At 59.0% G+C, this 18,695-nt stretch overlaps 2 protein-coding genes across 8 annotated transcripts in view; both read left to right on the forward strand.

Moving 5' to 3' along the window:
* Nucleotides 1–3,509: 3,509 nt before the first annotated feature.
* Nucleotides 3,510–9,239, forward strand: ARSI (arylsulfatase family member I). Of its 2 annotated transcripts, XM_014947818.1 has the most exons (3): nucleotides 3,510–4,399; nucleotides 5,548–6,980; nucleotides 8,351–9,239. In XM_014947818.1, exons 1-2 carry the CDS (start codon nucleotides 4,080–4,082, stop codon nucleotides 6,947–6,949), a joined length of 1,722 nt encoding a protein of 573 aa, XP_014803304.1. In that variant the 5' UTR covers nucleotides 3,510–4,079; the 3' UTR covers nucleotides 6,950–6,980; nucleotides 8,351–9,239. The 2 variants fall into 2 exon arrangements, with proteins under 2 accessions (XP_014803304.1, XP_014803303.1); XM_014947817.1 differs by having other exon boundaries at nucleotides 5,548–9,239.
* A 3,831-nt stretch (nucleotides 9,240–13,070) lies between these two features.
* CAMK2A (calcium/calmodulin-dependent protein kinase II alpha) overlaps nucleotides 13,071–18,695 on the forward strand; it is a 35,524-nt gene continuing 29,899 nt past the window's right edge. For 2 of the 6 annotated variants that reach the window (XM_014947979.1, XM_014947980.1), the window contains exon 1: nucleotides 13,072–13,334. In XM_014947979.1, coding sequence (XP_014803465.1) covers nucleotides 13,273–13,334 — 62 coding nt within the window. In that variant the 5' untranslated portion in view covers nucleotides 13,072–13,272. Of the gene's footprint in view, nucleotides 13,335–18,695 lie in introns of all 6 variants that reach the window. The other 4 variants (XM_014947983.1, XM_014947982.1, XM_014947981.1 and 1 more) reach the window with 3 other exon arrangements.

Consider the following 18,695-nt stretch of genomic DNA (forward strand, 5'->3'; position numbering starts at 1 on the left):
ATTTGGGCAGGCCGGAGGCCGAGGCGTGAGCGGGGCTGCCGAGGGGGAAGGGCACGGAGCCGGCAGCAGCGTGCAAACAGATTGTGCAATATTTGCCTTGCACAGAGCTCCCATTGTAAAGCCTGGGAGTTCTGCTTTCAATAATTCCCCTGCCATAATGCCCCATTGATGGCGAGAGAAAGGCAGTATTGAGGGCTGAAGGGGCTCCGGCCCCGGGAAAGGGTTAAAAAATAAAGTAAAAAGGGGAGAAAAAAAAAAAAAAAAAAGAAAAAAAGATTTGAAGCTTAGTTTTAAACTTTGCTGTGTGGCCCTCGTGGCAGATCGCAGCCGCTGAGAAATATGTGGAGCCTGTTTGCATAACCCCGCTTGCAGCGAGTGCTTTCGGAGCCAAAATGCAAGTGCGGCCGGAGCCGGGGGGTGGTGGTGGGGAGAAAAAAGCAGGAAGGGCTGTGATTATTTTCATTCTTGCCCCGGGCCACATAAAATTAATAAAAAAAAAAAAGAAATTTTTTTTTTTTAAAAAAATAATATTCAAATATTTGGTTAGAGAACCAGCTGTGCAAACGCGAGGAGCTGTGCCAGCTGCAGGGACATGGAGGGACCTGGCACTGGTCAGGGTTTGCTGCCTCGCAGGTCATGTCACTGGGCTAAAAAAGTACCAAAATGGAGAATATCAGGCTTTGGCTGATGGCTTTATGCCGGCTGCTGTGTGATTTCTCAATGTGAGGCACATGGATGTGTGGGGTTGGGGGGCGGGTGGGTGATGCTGTGGGTTGGAGAAGCTCGGTTGGGGTGCAGGTGGGTGATGCTCTGCCCATGGAGCTGCAGCCAGCACCCAGCTCACCCAGTGGGGCTCGCCATCACCTTGGACTGGTAAAACCAGGGCGGATCAGGCTGGGAGGGTGATTCAGTGTCTTTTGTCACAGCAGCTGATGGGACGGGGAGCAGCAGGGCTGTCCTCGCCCGGGCAGATGCAGGACCGAAGCAGGCAGGGGCTGCTGGCTGGCTCAGCATCCATGGCCAGGCCGGCTGCCAGGGGAAACCTCCCCGTTGTGCAACGTGCCGGAGCTCTCCAAGGAAGCTCCTGGCTCTTGAGACATCTTTGAGCGAGGCTGAATGAGTGACTGCCTTGAATTAAGAGCGGTCGAGGGGGGGGTTGCTGCAGGCCCTCAGTACTTTTTCCATCCCCTGGACCTTGTGATGCATTAATCACCCTCAGCCAGCTGAAATTGTTCTGACCCTGAAACTCCAGAGCTGTCATTTCTTCCTCTCCCTCCTCCTCCTCCTCTTCCTCCCTCCCAGCTGCTCCCACATCCTGCCTCCCCGTCAGAAGATTTCAGTGGGGCTGGTTTGAGGGTCCCATTGCACCCCATTTTCCCCAGGGTCTAGAGTAGTTTCCCCGCACCCCTCGCTGCTTTTCACCCTTTTATCATTTCTGGGAGGAAAACCCAGGCTGTGCATCCCCCTTCCCCAGGAGGTGTCCGTGTGCTGCTGGGACCCAGCCAGCTGTCCCCGAACCCTCAGAGCAGGGTCACTGCCAAGAAATTCAGTATTTATTCACCCTTCAGCTCTTGGAAAAGCTCCCTGAGCTGAGTTAAGCCCACTGTTTCCTCCCCAAACCTGGGGCCAGCTTGGACCTACCACTGATTTCCCTGAGCTGGCTGCCCTGGCCGGGCACAGAAGGTCCCCTCACCGTGCCAGCGTGTGCCCACGTCCCTGCTGCTGGCTCCTTCCCTCCTCTCAACCCTCTGAGCTCTGGCCATTGACAGCAAATGAAATTCAGGGAGACTCTCCAAGCCCATGCTTCCTCTGCCGAAGACATGAGCAGGATGCGACCCACCACGTGGCTGCAGAAGCCACTGCAGCAGCAAATCCATCCGGGAAGTGCTGGGCACTGCTCTTGCTCCTCCGAGGTGGGCTCCAGGACATTCCTTCTGCTGCCCCCCTCCCACACCTCCCTCCCCGCTCAGTCCACCGACCCCAAACCAGACACAGTTTATCAGTGGTCTGTGCTGCCTTAAACACAGTTTGTCTGCCACATCTCAGCCCCGACATCTCCAGTTTCTTCTCTGATCTGTAATATTCACCCACACCAACTATTCGTTATTATTTGGAAAGAGCTGTGGTTATAATCCCTGATGATAACCCTGTGCGTGGAGCCGTGTGTTGGGATGCTCGGGGAGTTCTACAGCCCCAGGTAGCTCAAGGGGGACACAGAAGGGTCTCCCCAGGATGCAGGAGTCCACCAGGAATGGTGGAGGAGCACACAGGACCCAGGAGTCAAAGGTCCCAAGCCACCCCCCACCTCTATTCCCCTTCAGTCAGGTCCAGATTTTTCCAAGAGGAGGGAATTGTTCAAAACTAAAGATGTTGGGAGAGGGAGAGGTGCAGGAGGCAGATGAGTGGTGGGAAGGGAGAAGAGGAGCGGGCGGAAGAAATGAGTGATGAACCCCTGGGGATTAATCAAACCTTGCTGAAGGGCTCAACCCAGCCCTGCCGTACTCCTTCGAGCGAGCAGGGGTTTCCACCAGCAGGGAGAGGCACAGAAAAACATCCATCCATCCATCCCTGCCTCCCACTCCTGTCCCCCCCACACCCCTCCCTGCGCTCCTGGAAACCCCCCGGTGGGGTCTCTGCCTTTCCCCATCCCCTCTGCCTGGGTCTAAAGCCAGGAGGGTCTCTGCCCGCGTCTGAAGCCCACCCTCCCTTTGCCTTTCCTGGGATTCATCCCCATCCCTGGGAGCGGGGAGCCTTGTGCTCCCTCCTGCCCACTCTTCTGCAGTGCCCAGGGGCAGGCTGGCATGGGGTGGTGGGGAGATGTGGGGTGCGGGGGGCTGGAGGCGTCAGGGGAGGGACAGAGATTGTGGGGGGAGTCCAGAAAGGGCATCAAGGCACCGACCGGGCCCCCTTATCCCAGTACCCCCAGCTCAGACCAGTAGCCCCATGCACTGGCAGAAGTCTCTGGTTCACACCAAACCTTGCTCCTGCCTGGCTGGCACCAATGGCCCCTCCCTGCCTCAGTTTCCCCACCTGGAAAATGGGTGCAGCAGCACCCACCCCACTCTGTGGTGCTCGGGGTGGTTCTATTCAACACAAGGAGTGTCCCAACAAGTTTTTGCAGCTTCCCCCTTGCCCAGGATTTATTTGGATGGTGATTTTGCCAGCGCGGGCAGTTGGCTCCAGCAATCCCTCCCAGGAACCCAGCCCTCCCCGCTGCCCTCCCCAGCTGGATGCTGTGGGGGCTCCAGCTGAGCATCCCACCGGGACCCTGGCCCACGTGTCACATATCTCTGGGCAATCCAGGTTGGAATTATCAGCAGCTCGGGGAACACCACGCTTAGGACCCTGCATGCTCCGGGGCTTCCCAGCTTTTTCCTGGAGCCGCTGAGCTGGGAGGGGCCGAGCTTTGCAGCTCCCCATAAACCTGGCGGCTTAGCCCACGTCCCGGGCAGATGTTGGGACTCTCTGCCTGGGAGCAGACCGGAGGGTGGGAATAGGAGAGGGCGGCTCTTCCCCGGCGGGGTGAAGGAGAGAGCTCGGCACCCCTGGGCTTGAACTTTAGCACCCTCTTCTGCGGGACTTTAAAGAAAAAGATCATCGTATCCCGAGCGAGCCGTCCCGGACATCCAGGCAGGCGCAGGGCTGGAGCGGAGGAGAAGGCAACTACTTTCTCCAGCGAGGTTTTTCTGGGGTTCTTTCTAAAGAAATAGCACCGGCGAGAAAACCCCAAGAAGCCAGGGAGCGTTTCCAGCGCTCGGGACGGCTGGTGAGCGGCTCGGGGGCTGCCGTTAATCACTGCGAGGAGCCCGTCCTGCCGTGCAGATGTGTTTGATTGGAGCGGCGCGAGGGTTATTTTCTTTTGACTGAAGGCAACCCCAGCCCCGGCGGATTAAGCCCTTTGTGCACACGGGAGTGTGCCTTGATGGGAGCTGCTCCCACAAAACCGGCTGCAGGGGTTTCGGGGACCATCCCGTAGGTCGGGGGACTCTCCCAGAGGAGGGGGAGACCTCCTGCTTCCGTGTCTCCGAGGCGATGCCGGGACAGTAGGTCCCTTGGCAGGCAGCACAGCGTGCTCCGGGATGGCCGTCTATGCCCTCACGGGCTTCTCGCTCGTCAGCCTGCTCAGCTTTGGCTATTTATCCTGGGACTGGATGAAGCCCAGTTTGGTGGCCGACGTGGCCACGGACCCCATGGAGAAATCGCTGCCTCCCGCCTTCGCCAGGCCACCCCACATCATCTTCATTCTGACGGATGACCAGGGCTACCACGACGTCGGGTATCACGGCTCAGATATCCAGACGCCAACGCTGGACAGGCTGGCAGCTGAAGGTGTTAAGCTGGAGAACTACTACATCCAGCCCATCTGCACCCCGTCCCGGAGCCAGCTGATAACTGGCAGGTAAGCCAGCGCCTGCTCACATCCCTCTCGTGTCCCCCTCTCTGTCCCTTCCTTAACTCTGTCCCCAGCTCCTGGTCAGGCAGATGCCCCGGTGTATTCACAGATGATGTAGATCCTCCAGAGAAAGAGGTCTGGCTGGCTTTCTCTAGAAGGCTCCCTGGGTAAATGGTTGATTTTTCGCATGGGATGAATTGTAGCACATGGCAAGGCCAAAAATGCGTTTGCCATTGGGTGACAACGTCACTTTGGGAGAGGGTGGTCTCTGGCCATGAGGTCCTTTGGTGCTGCTGGGCAAGGAGCTGTGTCCCCAGGGCAGTCCTGTACTGCTCTTACACTGGTCCTTGGGGGGAATTTGCTGCTGGGCTGTGGGGTAAAAAGATCATTCTCTCCTCCATCTATGAGTCCGTTGGACCATGCTTTTCCTGCTTGCACTTTCAGTGCTGCACTGGCCAGGGCAGGCTGAATGCTGGTCCATCACCCTCTCCCAGGGCAACATGGTCAGGTCTCCCCTGATCCTGGGCCCTTCTGCCTCCTGGGACAAATGGGGCCTCCCCTGGAGCAGGGCTGGGAAGTCAGCACTCACTGTAGGAGGTAGATCTCATTAGATCACCTCCTACTGATGACTGGGCCCCAGGGAGGTGCCTATGGATGTGTTTACATACTGCCTGGGGGTGGTAGAGCCCACTGGGGTCCAGGAAAAGACCTCTCTTCTCTCCTGATGGCTCTAGAGGGATCCCAGGCATCTCCAGGGTGTGCAAAGTAGGGAAGAACAAGAATGCATGGGCACCCAGGTGGTGCACTCCATACCCACAGGCATCTCTACACAACTCTTGCTTGTTCTGCCCAGCCCTGGCAGAGCCCAACCACCTCACCGTGTCTGGCAGCAGCAGGGTCAACTGCTGGTGGCATCCTGGGGCAGCAGTCAGTGGGTTTTTGAGATTTCTGCTGAGCCCCCTCTCTCTTCTTTTGCATCTGCTTTTGGTACATTCAGATGGATGAGGAGCTCCCTGGCTCTGACATGGAGCTTGCTCCGTGGGGTTGGGCTGGTTGATATGGAGAGCTACATGCATTTGGGGTCTCCAGTATGTAAAGTGCCACCCAGCACTGCTCCCCATCACCACTGATGCCTCCTGGCTCTTCTCCGGCAGGTACCAGATCCACACAGGGCTGCAGCACTCCATCATCCGCCCTCGGCAGCCCAACTGCCTGCCCCTCGACCAGGTAACCCTGCCCCAGAAGCTGCAGGAAGCTGGCTACTCCACACACATGGTTGGCAAGTGGCACCTTGGCTTCTACAAGAAGGAATGCCTGCCCACCCGCCGGGGCTTTGACACCTTCCTGGGCTCCCTGACGGGCAACGTGGACTACTACACCTACGACAACTGCGATGGGCCGGGTGTCTGTGGCTACGACCTGCACGAAGGGGAGGATGTGGCTTGGGACCAGAGTGGGAAGTACTCCACTTTGCTCTATGCCCAGCGTGTCAACAAGATCCTGGCATCCCATAACCCCAAGGAGCCCATCTTCATCTACGTGGCCTTCCAAGCGGTCCACACGCCTCTGCAGTCACCCAAGGAGTACATCTACCGCTACCGCTCCATGGGCAACGTCGCTCGCCGCAAGTATGCCGCCATGGTGACGTGCATGGACGAAGCGGTGAAGAACATCACCTGGGCCCTCAAGAAGTACGGTTATTACGACAACAGCGTGATCGTGTTCTCCACCGACAATGGTGGGCAGACCTTCTCCGGGGGAAGCAACTGGCCACTACGGGGCCGCAAAGGGACATACTGGGAAGGGGGAGTCCGTGGTATTGGTTTTGTCCACAGTCCTCTGATCAAGCGCAAGCGCCGGACCAGCTGGGCACTGGTTCACATCACGGACTGGTACCCGACTCTGGTCAGCCTGGCCAGAGGCAACCTGAGCAACGTCCCAGGCTTGGATGGCTACAATGTCTGGCCTGCCATCAGTGAGGGCAAGGACTCGCCACGAACTGAAATCCTGCACAATATTGATCCCTTGTACAACCACGCCAAGTATGGCTCCTTGGAGGATGGCTTCGGCATCTGGAACACGGCCGTGCAAGCCTCCATCCGGGTTGGGGAGTGGAAGCTCCTCACTGGTGACCCAGGATACAGTGACTGGATCCCCCCACAAACCCTGACCAACTTCCCAGGGAGCTGGTGGAACCTGGAACGTCTCACCGACGGCCTGAGGAAGTCCGTGTGGCTCTTCAACATCACTGCTGACCCTTACGAGCGCTACGACCTCTCGGACCAGCGCCCAGATGTGGTGAGAACCCTCCTGATGAGGTTGGTGCACTACAACCGGACAGCCATCCCAGTGCGGTACCCTGCGGAGAACCCCCGGGCTCACCCAGACTTCAACGGCGGCGCCTGGGGACCTTGGGCCAGCGAGGACGAGACGGAGGAGTGGGAAGGCACCGGGGAGCCCCTGAAGAGCAGGAACAAGAAGAAGAAGTGCAAGATCTGCAAGCTGCGCTCCTTCTTCCGCAAGCTGAACACCAGGCTCATGTCCAATCGCATCTGATGGGAGACTCCCCCAGCGTCGACCCACTCTGGTCAGGGTGGAGCTCTGGACAGCAGTGCTGTGGGGTGGGAGCGAGGGAGAGAGATGGACGGGGAGGTGGCCAGCACACTCTTGCTTTCCCTTGCTCTGAGGTTCACCACAAGACACCTCTCCTCTCTGGCTGGACCGGTGGTCCCGGTGGGCGAGGAAGGACAATGTGGGCTCAGCCGCGCTGCTTGGTGGTGGTGTAAAGTCTGCTGAGCTGGGCTGGCCCGTGCACAGCTCCTTCCAAAGAGAGGGACCTTTTCCTCAAGGAATCTGCAGGCAATCACCAGCTTTAAGTGTTGGCCATTGCAATGCCAGGACAAAGTGTGGGACCCTGCAGTGGCAGTGCAGAGGGGCTGGCCAGCCCCGGCACCTCTGCCTCCAGGTTGTCCCTCACCGTTTCCCTGTATATAGGTGCTCCTGACCCTCTGCCTGCTGCCAGGCAGCTGCCCCCTTTGCTCTTGCTCTAGGAACTCAAGGGCCTCCCCCAAAACCCAAGACCACGACATTTCTCTATTATACTTCTTTGTGGAAGGACAGATTCCTGACCATGGATGTCAGAACCAAGATCACCAAGGCTGGACTCAGCCTTGCTGCTACAGGGACCTCATGTGGGGATATGGCTTCTCCTCTCTGCTGTCTCGGGGGGCTGGGAGCAGCCCCAGCGAGGAGCTATGGCCCACAGAGACATGCCTGGATGCACTCAGAGGACAGATGGTTCCCCGCAGCCCCACATTTAGGGGGCAGGTTTGCCCCAAGCTCTGGTGGACCTCACATGGGTCAGCTGCCCAGCAGATCCTTTCATCCACAGTTCCGTTTGGCCAGACCCCCCATGTGTATGGCTGTAGGCACCCGTGTTCCTCCCTGTGCATACTATGACCCAACCATCCAGCCACCCCGGCAGCCCCTTCTGAGCGATGTGGCTGTCCCCAAGCCCCACAGCAGCCCTGCTGCTGAACCAGCCAAAGAAAGATCTCAAGAAGATCTCCACAGAGGCTGATGTGGGGCTCTGTAGGTACAGAGCTTCAAAGCCACAACGGGGATGGGGACACCTCCCTCCTGCCAGCTCCGCACCGCGTCCCCTCGCGGCAGATGGGCACCGCTCCCCCGGCAGCGCACGCGTAGGGGGGGAAACACCTCCCCACCACCCGTCTGCCGTGGGGAGCCAGCCCGTGCCACTGCCGGGGTACCCACGGCTCAGGTACCGGGGCAGCCAGCGAAGTGATGTGCCCCCATGCCTGCGGCGGGGAGCGAGCGCGCGTACGTGCGCTGGGAGCGGAGCCGGGCCAGGATGAAAGAGGGTAAATAGCTTTAAAAGCGTTTTGGATGCATGGTGCATTTCCATTTACACAATGTGTTTTACATTTCTCCCCACAGGTTTCTCTTGGTGCAGCGTGTGTAGGCGAAGGCCCTGCTGTGAATTTTGAAAATAGTTATTTTTGTCTCTGGAAAATGAGGCCCGTTAGGACTTGTCAGCTCTTGGATGAGCAGTGTGGGCTTTTTTTTTTTTTTTTTCCTTTTTATTTTTTTTCCCCCTCTCTCTCTCTCTCTCCTTTGCAAAATAACATTCATTTAAAATCTGTCATTGAAAGATGTGACAATTGGCAGCGCGCACGCTGAATACCTTTCAGTGCGCTTTCAAGCCCTGTGTGTGAGAGAGGGACGGGGACGGGAAGAGAATGCAATGACACGTTTGTATTTCTTTTTTTTTTTTTTCCCTTTTTTTTTTTTTTTTTTTTTTTCTTTTTTGCTGGATTATTTGGGGGAATTGGGATTTTCTATAGAAACAAAGAAAAGAAAAAAAAAAAAAAAAAAGAAAAAGCTAACAGCGGAATAGAGGAGGCCTCTGGTTGTAGAGATGGGAAGGAGTTTGCAGAGCTGGAGCGTGGCAGTGTGTGTGCCCGTCCCAGCTGCTCTGCACACACCCATCACCCTTGGCCCCCACATCCCTACGGCCACCTCCCCTCTGGTGGCATCAAGGATGGGTTTGAGAGGTGGACTCAGCTCTTCCATTAGCCCCAAGATGCCCCATCTCCATAAATTGCTCCATGGGAATTGGGTCCTGTGGCATCACCCCAGCCTAGGTGAGCACCAGGAGGATGCTGCACGTCCTCCAACTACCTCAACCAGCCAGCCTGGTCCCCCAGGACACACGTGGCCACCACCGGTAGCGGGGCTGCGGTGCCAGCTGCAATTTGGCAAAGCCAACGGGCTGCTGAATATGAAGCGACTCTTGGCTGAAGAAGAGGAGGCTGCTGGAGGCTGCACCGGAGGAGGGCAGGGGGTGACGGGTGCGGGGGGCTCGGGCACGAGTCATGGCAAAGGGGGGACCGGTGCCGGAGGGAGCGGGAGAGCGGAGCTGGCCATGGGGCGGCGACAAGGCTCGGGAAACGGCTTTCATTTCCATATTTATATAAACGCATCCAAGTTTAGTCCTTCTTTTCTTTTTTTTTTTTTTTCTTCTTCAAAAATGGAAATTTCCATGAAAACATGTTTGATTTTTCTCCCTTCGCTTTTACTAATATCCCCCTGAAAAGGTTCGTCTGGTCTTGCTTAATTCCTGGTTTCTGATCTGCAGGACTGATGGCGGATTGGCGCAGTCAGCGTAGCCATAGCATTTGATCTGCATTCTTCTTTCTTTTTTTTTTTTTTAATTAAAAAAAGTTGCATTCTGAATTTTTACAAAAAGAAACAGTTGAAGGAAAGTCTTAGTCTCCAAAACCAAAGAGGAAAAGAAAGCAGGGGCGTCTCTGGGTGCTTGGAGAGTGCAGAGCCTCCAGCCTGAGGACAGCAGTTGTCCTTCACTGCAGTTTCCAGTCCTGCTGTAGCCAAAAGTTGGGCTGGGAAGGGGCAGGTGGTGGCTGCCGCGTGGGCTCCCCATCCCACCACTGCTCATTAATGATCTCTGGGGGAAAATAATGCAGCAATGTGCCAAAATCCCATGTTTTCATACAGTCCAAGCCCCGTGGGAGTGTCTGTGTGCTCTGGCTGCCAAGGGGTTAAGGCAGCTGGTGAGATGCTCGGGTGGTGGAGCTCCCTGCCCAGCCCTGATGCTGCACCCAGGAGATGTGTTTGAAGATGGGCTGGACTATCTCCTCCTTCCCAACCACCCTTCAAAGAGCCGCCCTGTGGACCCAGGGCTGCTCCAAACCCCGGGGTGGGAGCTGGGTGCAGGATGGAGCCCTGCAAAGGGGATGGGGCAGGGGGATGCGTCTGGGGCCATCAAGGCTCTGGTCTGGGAGGAGATGAGGGCAGGGAAGGATGGAAGGGTAGTGTCGTCCCTCAGGATGAACTGTCTGCCTCCACCCTGCTGGCTAGAGGGAATCAGGGTGGGGATGAGGATGGGATGGACATGATGGGGATGGGCATATGGGTGGGATGGAGTTGGGATGGGGCAATCCCATGTTGGGATGTAGAAATTAAATCCCTGTAGGTAGAGCTGAAGCAGGCGTGGGGAGAGCAGGAGGCATTTCTGGAGAGGAAGCCGGGTGATGGAGAGGAGCCACTGGGGATGAAGGTCTCCATCAGGTGGCCAGACCCGAGCACGGCAGCAGGACTCTCCAAAGCAAGGAGCGAATCTTGGGGTGGCCAGGAACAGAGGCATTGGCAGAGGAGAGACGTTGGAAGAGGATCCTGAGGTCCCTGGGAGAAGGCTGGGACTGCTCCCTTCTGCTGGGAGCTGGTGGGAGAGCCCCCAGAGGTCCCATCCAGAGCTTCTGCTCCCCTTGGGTTGTCCCCAGGCACTGGGGAGCTGAGCCAGGTGGCAGTTCCCACTTGGGCAAAGCAGAGCCTGTTCAGCACCCAGAAGCCTGACACCCCCTCACTCTCAGAGAGAGAAAAATACCAAGAAAAAGGGAAAAAAAAAATAATAGAGAGGAGGGCAGGGAGGGAGAAACCCTTCCTGGAGAGCTGCACCTCTGCCAGGCAGAAGAAACCTAGGGAGGGACCCCATGGGGGGCTTTGCCATCACCCCCTGCCCCGAGCAAAGAGTTTGGGGTGCAGGGGTCAGGGGTGCAGCGGGGGGGACCTGGGGGGAGGAAGGGATGGATCCGCCCTCCCTCCCGGCTACGGGAGCACGCAGAGTCACGCGTGTGGGGCTGAACACGTGTGCCAGCGTGGGGGTGGGCACGGGAAGGGGGAGAGAATAGGGGGGGGAGCAGGTCACACCGCAGCGCCCACGGGAACACGTACGTTAGCGCGGGCGGGAGCGTGGTGGGGGTGCAGCTGCCCACGGGCATCCGTGGGGCTCTGGTGTGGGGGGGCTCTTCCTCTCGCCCTTTGGCTCCGGGTGGGCTGTGGGGGGGCCGGGGGGTTGGCAGCAAAAAGCTGGAGGAGGAGAACACCCCCCCAAGCAGCCGGCTGCACTGGCCCCCCATGGCAACAACCCACCTCCCAGCATGTCCCCGGGGGGTGGCAAATGAAGCCAGTTTTGCGTGGGAGTGGGATGGGAGGGAGACATGCAAGGGCAAGGAGGACCATCGTGTCCCTGGGCACAGATTTTGGGGACCCCAAAGTTTGGGGACCATCGTGTCCCTGGGCACAGATCGTGCATGTGCATCACCCTCACCCCAAGTGAGGACGTCCCATGTGCTCCACCTGCACCATGGCATGGCCAGGGTGGGTCTTGAGGCCACCAGCCCTTGGGGACCGTGTCCTCCGTCCCCTTGCCCACGGGTGGGAAACGGGCCCTGCCACTGGGGCCGCAGGGTCTCCTCTGGCTGGGCCACGCAGGAGCAGGAGGTTGGATGCGGGGCTGCAGGGTGGGGAATGAAGGTGGGTAATGGTGCAATTAATGGAAAAGCCATTAGACCTTTCTCCTCCTCCCCCTCTTCTTCCTCACTCCGCCACTTGCTGTCCTCCTCCACTTCCACCTCCTTTCTTCTCTCCCTCTCTCTGCTCCTCCTTCTCTCTCTCCTCTCGAAGATTTCTCCCTATTTTTGTCTGGTTGGAGCTTTTTCTTTTCCTTTTAACCCTTCCGTGGCAGCCTGAAAGGGAACTCAATCCATCTCAGCTGCCAAAGGCAGTGCCCTCCCAGCTGGCGGTGGGAGCCCCTTCTCCCGGGATGGCGGGGACTCCTTCTGCTGCAAAATCATCCAGAAATGGGACAAAAGCTTAGAGGAAATCTCTGCTGGGGGTGAGGGAGGGTGTCAGAAGGTGGGAGAGTGCAAGGGGTGGTGTGGCTGGAGGAGAGAGTGCTGCCAGGGTGCCAGCAGCAAGGTGGGCTCAGAGGTAGACCTCTTCCCCCCCACCGTCTTGGACCTTGTTACTCTTTTTATTGCCCTTTTTGTGGTTGCTTTCTTTTTTTAATGTTAAACTCTGCGGAGAGGCGACTCGGCAGCAAAAAGCCTGAGGAGGAGGAGGGCAGACCTTCCTCCTCCCTCCCACCCTGAAATCCCCCCACTTTCTGCTCTGGCTTGGGTACCACAGGGAAAGGACAGCCCAGGGGACACAGCTTTTTTGTTCCCCCTTCCCCTGGGGCTGTGCTTTAGGCCAAACACACTCACTCCACGGCAGGGGGGACCCTTGGGACCTGCCCCCCCCCGGGGGGTGTGAAGAGAGGAGCAGCCAGACAGCCCTCCCCTGCAGAGCGATCGGGGCCAGCCCCCCCCGGGGAGCCCGCCTGATGGCAGGCCAGTTTGGGGACCTGGGGACCTGCCATGGTTTCTCCAGCTTCTCCTGACACACTTCTGCTCCATCTGCCTCCCACCTGCCCCAGCGTGTCCCCCATCCCGCAGCCCCCCCCAATCCCCGGAGGGATGCCGCTTTGGCCACCATCAAGGCCTGTATTTTGGGGAGGGGGGGAGGGGGGGGAGCAGTTGCCGGGGTGACAGCATCCTCCTGCAACATGGAAACCACGGTTTCCATGGAAACCCTTTTTGCCCCAATTATTCTACCACTGCCATGTCCTTTAATTTGCCGTTAATATTCGCATTTTAGACTTTTCCCCCTCCCCGCAGCAGCCGGGTGACCCCCCCGGGCAGCCCCCGAGGCCGGGTCCCCCAGCAGGGCCCTGGTCCCCACGGGCGGGCGGCGGGTTTGGGAAGCAGTTGCCCCGGCAACAGAAACAGGGCGTTTCTGGCAGCGGTGGTCGCCATGGGGACGGGGATGCTGACGAAGGCTTGTGAGGCTGAGAAGACAAATTGCCCTCATCATTATCTCCGGGCTTGTCAATCAAACATATTCCCTTATTTACCTCGGCGAGGAGAGAGCCCCGGGAGCACACGGAGAGGGAGGGAGCGAGAGGAGAGCTGCTTGTCCCAAACTCCGCACTGGGGAGGGAGCATTTCCAGCCCCTCGGGATGGCCACCATCACCTGCAATCGCTTCACCGAGGAGTACCAGCTCTTCGAGGAACTGGGCAAGTAAGTTGGAAAACAGGGCTGGGATGCTCGGAGCTGTGCCCCGGCTTGGGAAGAGCCTCAGCAGCGCTGGGAATGGCCGGAGATGGGGGAAAGGAGATGGGCACAGAGCAAAAGCACCGGGAAGCGGCAGGGGAGAGTTGGGTTAGGATGGGGGCTGCCAACCCCAGCACTGCCTGCTCCGTCCCTTCCCGAGTTCCAGTGGCTGCTGATGGGTGCTTGGCCGGGGGCTTGGGTCACCCCAGGGGGCTGGAGCTGCCTGAGGAAGGGGTGGCTGCCCCTCTTATGGAAAAGCTGCTCCCGAAAGAGGATGCTACTGGCTCCCCCAGGAACTTCTCCAGCCGGGAGGAGGGACGGGACAGCCGAGGAGCAAAGCCGAAGCGGCGGGAGCCCCTCGCATTTCTTTAGGGAATTTCTCCGTGTGGATTCACCAGTGTTTGGCTGGTCCTGCAGGACACCCAGCATGCCTGCCAGCCCCTGGAGAATCCCGGTGGCTCTCGGAGAGACCCAGGGTATCTCCTACCCCTGCCCTTGTCCCAGCACCAGTGCCCCAGGGGTAAGCCCCAGCCCTGCCTGTCCCCGCTCTCCTGCCAGGGAGGGATGAGCTCGGCAGGTCGGGGGTGTCATCGCGTGTGCCGGGATCCGGGTGCATGTGGGTGTGCGTGGGTGTGCAAACAGGATTGCCCGTGCATGGCGAGGTGATCCTGGGGGGCACTGAGCACCCCAGGGTGGAGCAGGAGATTTCGGGTCCTCCGTGCGGGGCAGAAGGATGCTCTGTGTCTCGCCGAGCGTGTGGCTGTAAAATGGGCGCAGAAGTGAGCAGGCATGTGCCTGTGTTTTGGTTTCGGTGCCTTTTTTTTTTTTTTTTTTCTGGAGCTGGTGTGTAAATCTGGGGCATGCAGCCGCGTTCCCCTGGGAGCGGCTCGGCGGTGCCGGTGCCGGGTGGCTAGTGCCTGGGAAGCTGTGTCTGCCCGTAGCCACGGGCACTACCCCCAGCCCCTCATCCCCGCATCGCCCGGGCACAGGGCAGCCTGCGCCTAAACGTGTGCCCGCAGGCGCGTGGGCGTGCGAAGCGGGGGCGAGGGAGAGAGGAGAGGAGAAAGATGGAGAAACCAAGAGGCTGAAACAGGGGAGGACTTTCTGTGACAGGCTGAATGCCACTAATACTCCCCATCCAAATCGCAGGGCTGGGGGGGACACACACACCAGGTTGCTGCTACAAACAAAGTGCAGCTCCCTGGAGGTGTCCCAGGATGTGCGTGTCCATCCCCGTGGCATCGGGGCAGCTGTAAGGGGCTGGTGGGGTCAGAGAGCAGGTCCCTGCAGTGGGGATGGTCCCAGCCAGCATCGCAGGCAGGCGGACAGGCACCCACCGGGGAGATGGTGGCAACATGGTGTTGGGGACCTGCTTTTTCCAGAGGTTTCTCGGCTTTTCTGGGCTTTGAGGCTTTGCGGTGGTGGCAGGGGACGGGCAAGGGGTGGGCAGGAGAGGAGCAGCTGATGGGCGCCTGCGGGGAGGCTGCTGGGCCTGGCAGGGCAGACGTGGCTGCGGGGATATGGAGAGGATCTTGCAGGCCAGGAGGGATGGGGGGTGACCAGGAGGGATGGGGGGTGACCAGGAGGGCTCCTGGAGGTGTTTGGGGTGCGATGCTTCGCTCAGTGGGCACCGACACGACGGGCTGAGCACTCAGACCCAGGGGCTGCCCATGCCACCCAGCACCCCAGTGTAAAACCCACCTCAACAGATGCATTTTAGCATGTTCACGAAAAAAGGAGAAAATCAGGTGCAGCAGCTCAGCAGCCCTCTGTGAGCATCACACCCGTCCAGCCAAGCCCAGCCGACCTCCGGGGGGGATGCAGGGCCAGCATGGCTCATCCAGAGGCTCAGGGCAGTGTCCCCAGCTCGGAGCATCCCACAGTTTTCCCCTCCACTCCGGGGATCGGGTACCACCGTAGCACTGAGGCATGTTCCCGAGTTAGGGCTGGTCAAGGCGCCGTGGAGCTGGTCGGGGATTTTCCACTGGGATGGTTTCCAGCTCATCCTGGCACAATTCAAGCATCAGCGGTTTCCCATGAGGAAATTTCTGCTTTGTGGGCTTAGGGAGGGAAACCAGGACGAAGTGCTGCACCTCTGCTCTGCTGCGGCAGCCGCTCAGTGGGAAGTGGTGTTCCTCGTCCGATGAGATGATCCCAGTGCCCGTCAGGGTGGGGACACAGCCCAGGAGTGGCAAAGCAGGGTGGGCAATGTGGATTTCCCCAACCCAAAGCTCCCAAAGGGGAGCAGGGGCTCACAGCAGAAAGGCTCTGTCTTGAATTTGCTGTCCCCGAGAGACTGGGACAGTGTGCTGGGGGGGGACACGGGGTGTCCCTGAGCCTGGCTGGCAGGAAGGGAGGTGCTGGGTGCCAGCCTGCTGCACCCACTGCGCTTCTTTGCCACCTCCTAAGCTGTCACCCATCCTGACACCCAGGTGAGGCAAGGGTTTAAGATGCCACATGCCTAATGGTAACACCACAACGGGGCTTTGTGGCGGGGCAGATATGGGGACGGGGGCTGCAGAGCCTTTAGCACATCCCTGCACCTCCCAGCTGTGGGGAGGACATCTGTCCTGAGCACGGGACATGGAGCTGGGGACATCCTGCTCCTGCAGCAGACCCAGCAAATCCAAGCAAGTGAGGGGCTGCTCCGAACCCCCCTGCCACCCCACGCTTGCAGGAGGGGACGGGCGAGGGCGAGGGACAGCGTGGGGAGGGGGGACGGGGAGAGGATCCTGCCCACGGCCCCCCGGAGTAGGACAAACATGAAGTGCAGCTCCATCGGCGCCTCCGAATCCGCCCCCGCGGCAGGTTCAGGGAGAGGCTGGAGACAATTACCGTGCCGAGAGGTACGATCAGCCCCTCCGCTCCCAGAGCTGCAGGAGAGGGCTTTTATTAAAAAGGAAAAAAAAAAAAATTTAAAAAAAAAATTTCCAGAGGTTTCTCGGCTTTTCTGGGCTTTGAGGCTTTGCGGTGGTGGCAGGGGACGGGCAAGGGGTGGGCAGGAGAGGAGCAGCTGATGGGCGCCTGCGGGGAGGCTGCTGGGCCTGGCAGGGCAGACGTGGCTGCGGGGATATGGAGAGGATCTTGCAGGCCAGGAGGGATGGGGGGTGACCAGGAGGGATGGGGGGTGACCAGGAGGGCTCCTGGAGGTGTTTGGGGTGCGATGCTTCGCTCAGTGGGCACCGACACGACGGGCTGAGCACTCAGACCCAGGGGCTGCCCATGCCACCCAGCACCCCAGTGTAAAACCCACCTCAACAGATGCATTTTAGCATGTTCACGAAAAAAGGAGAAAATCAGGTGCAGCAGCTCAGCAGCCCTCTGTGAGCATCACACCCGTCCAGCCAAGCCCAGCCGACCTCCGGGGGGGATGCAGGGCCAGCATGGCTCATCCAGAGGCTCAGGGCAGTGTCCCCAGCTCGGAGCATCCCACAGTTTTCCCCTCCACTCCGGGGATCGGGTACCACCGTAGCACTGAGGCATGTTCCCGAGTTAGGGCTGGTCAAGGCGCCGTGGAGCTGGTCGGGGATTTTCCACTGGGATGGTTTCCAGCTCATCCTGGCACAATTCAAGCATCAGCGGTTTCCCATGAGGAAATTTCTGCTTTGTGGGCTTAGGGAGGGAAACCAGGACGAAGTGCTGCACCTCTGCTCTGCTGCGGCAGCCACTCAGTGGGAAGTGGTGTTCCTCGTCCGATGAGATGATCCCAGTGCCCGTCAGGGTGGGGACACAGCCCAGGAGTGGCAAAGCAGGGTGGGCAATGTGGATTTCCCCAACCCAAAGCTCCCAAAGGGGAGCAGGGGCTCACAGCAGAAAGGCTCTGTCTTGAATTTGCTGTCCCCGAGAGACTGGGACAGTGTGCTGGGGGGGGACACGGGGTGTCCCTGAGCCTGGCTGGCAGGAAGGGAGGTGCTGGGTGCCAGCCTGCTGCACCCACTGCGCTTCTTTGCCACCTCCTAAGCTGTCACCCATCCTGACACCCAGGTGAGGCAAGGGTTTAAGATGCCACATGCCTAATGGTAACACCACAACGGGGCTTTGTGGCGGGGCAGATATGGGGACGGGGGCTGCAGAGCCTTTAGCACATCCCTGCACCTCCCAGCTGTGGGGAGGACATCTGTCCTGAGCACGGGACATGGAGCTGGGGACATCCTGCTCCTGCAGCAGACCCAGCAAATCCAAGCAAGTGAGGGGCTGCTCCGAACCCCCCTGCCACCCCACGCTTGCAGGAGGGGACGGGCGAGGGCGAGGGACAGCGTGGGGAGGGGGGACGGGGAGAGGATCCTGCCCACGGCCCCCCGGAGTAGGACAAACATGAAGTGCAGCTCCATCGGCGCCTCCGAATCCGCCCCCGCGGCAGGTTCAGGGAGAGGCTGGAGACAATTACCGTGCCGAGAGGTACGATCAGCCCCTCCGCTCCCAGAGCTGCAGGAGAGGGCTTTTATTAAAAAGGAAAAAAAAAAAAATTTAAAAAAAAAATATATATATATATACGGAGGAACAAAAAATCCCCAGCCCACACTCTTCTCTCTAGAAAGGAGATAAAATGCCTCGGAGGAGGAGGAGGTGTTGAAGAGAGGGAGGGCGGCAGCAGCAGAGCCCGGAGCTGGCAGGGAAGGTGTGAAAAAGGGAGAAGCGGAGCATCCCGGCGGCAGAGCCACTGCCCAGGCTGCCGTGGGGACAGGGCATGGGGGTCACGCCTGGCCGAGGGGACCAAGGGACAGGGGCTGCAGGGCTGGGACCCAGCAGTGCCAGGACCCAGTGCTGGAAGGACAGGGCTGGTTGCTGGGCTGCGGGTCCAGCATCACCCTGAAATGGGGGGACAAAACACAATCCCTACCCACGGCCCTGGGGGTGACGGACCCATCCGCTGCTAAAACTGGGACGTGCTGTCTCATCTGGGATGAATGACCCATCTCTGAACCAGACAGAGAAGGGGACCCCAAGCTGCCACTGGGGCTGGGGTCAGCCCCATCCAAAGAGCCAGTGCACTGGGAGGGAAGGGACCCTCTTTGCTGTCCATGGCCAAGGAACAGGACATGTCTCCTTCCAGAGGGGTTTCCTGAGGCAAGATGGGGCTGAGCTCCCTGCCTGGCACCCACTGTGCTGCCCCGTGAGCTCCCAGTGCAGGGGAGGGAATACCTGCGTTTGTTGGGAAGGAGATGCTGGATTTAGATGGAGCCAAGAGGGAATATTTCCCCCAGGCTGGGAAGATCCCACATGGGGCTGGGAAGCACGGGATCCACCTGGCATGAAGAGCATAGCCCAGCTGCTGTGAAGCAACAGGTGAACACCCAACATGAGGGGTTTCCAACCAACACAGACCCC

Source organism: Calidris pugnax, unplaced genomic scaffold, assembly GCF_001431845.1.
Source record: "Calidris pugnax isolate Ruff unplaced genomic scaffold, ASM143184v1 scaffold27, whole genome shotgun sequence".
NCBI classification, from domain to species: domain Eukaryota; kingdom Metazoa; phylum Chordata; class Aves; order Charadriiformes; family Scolopacidae; genus Calidris; species Calidris pugnax.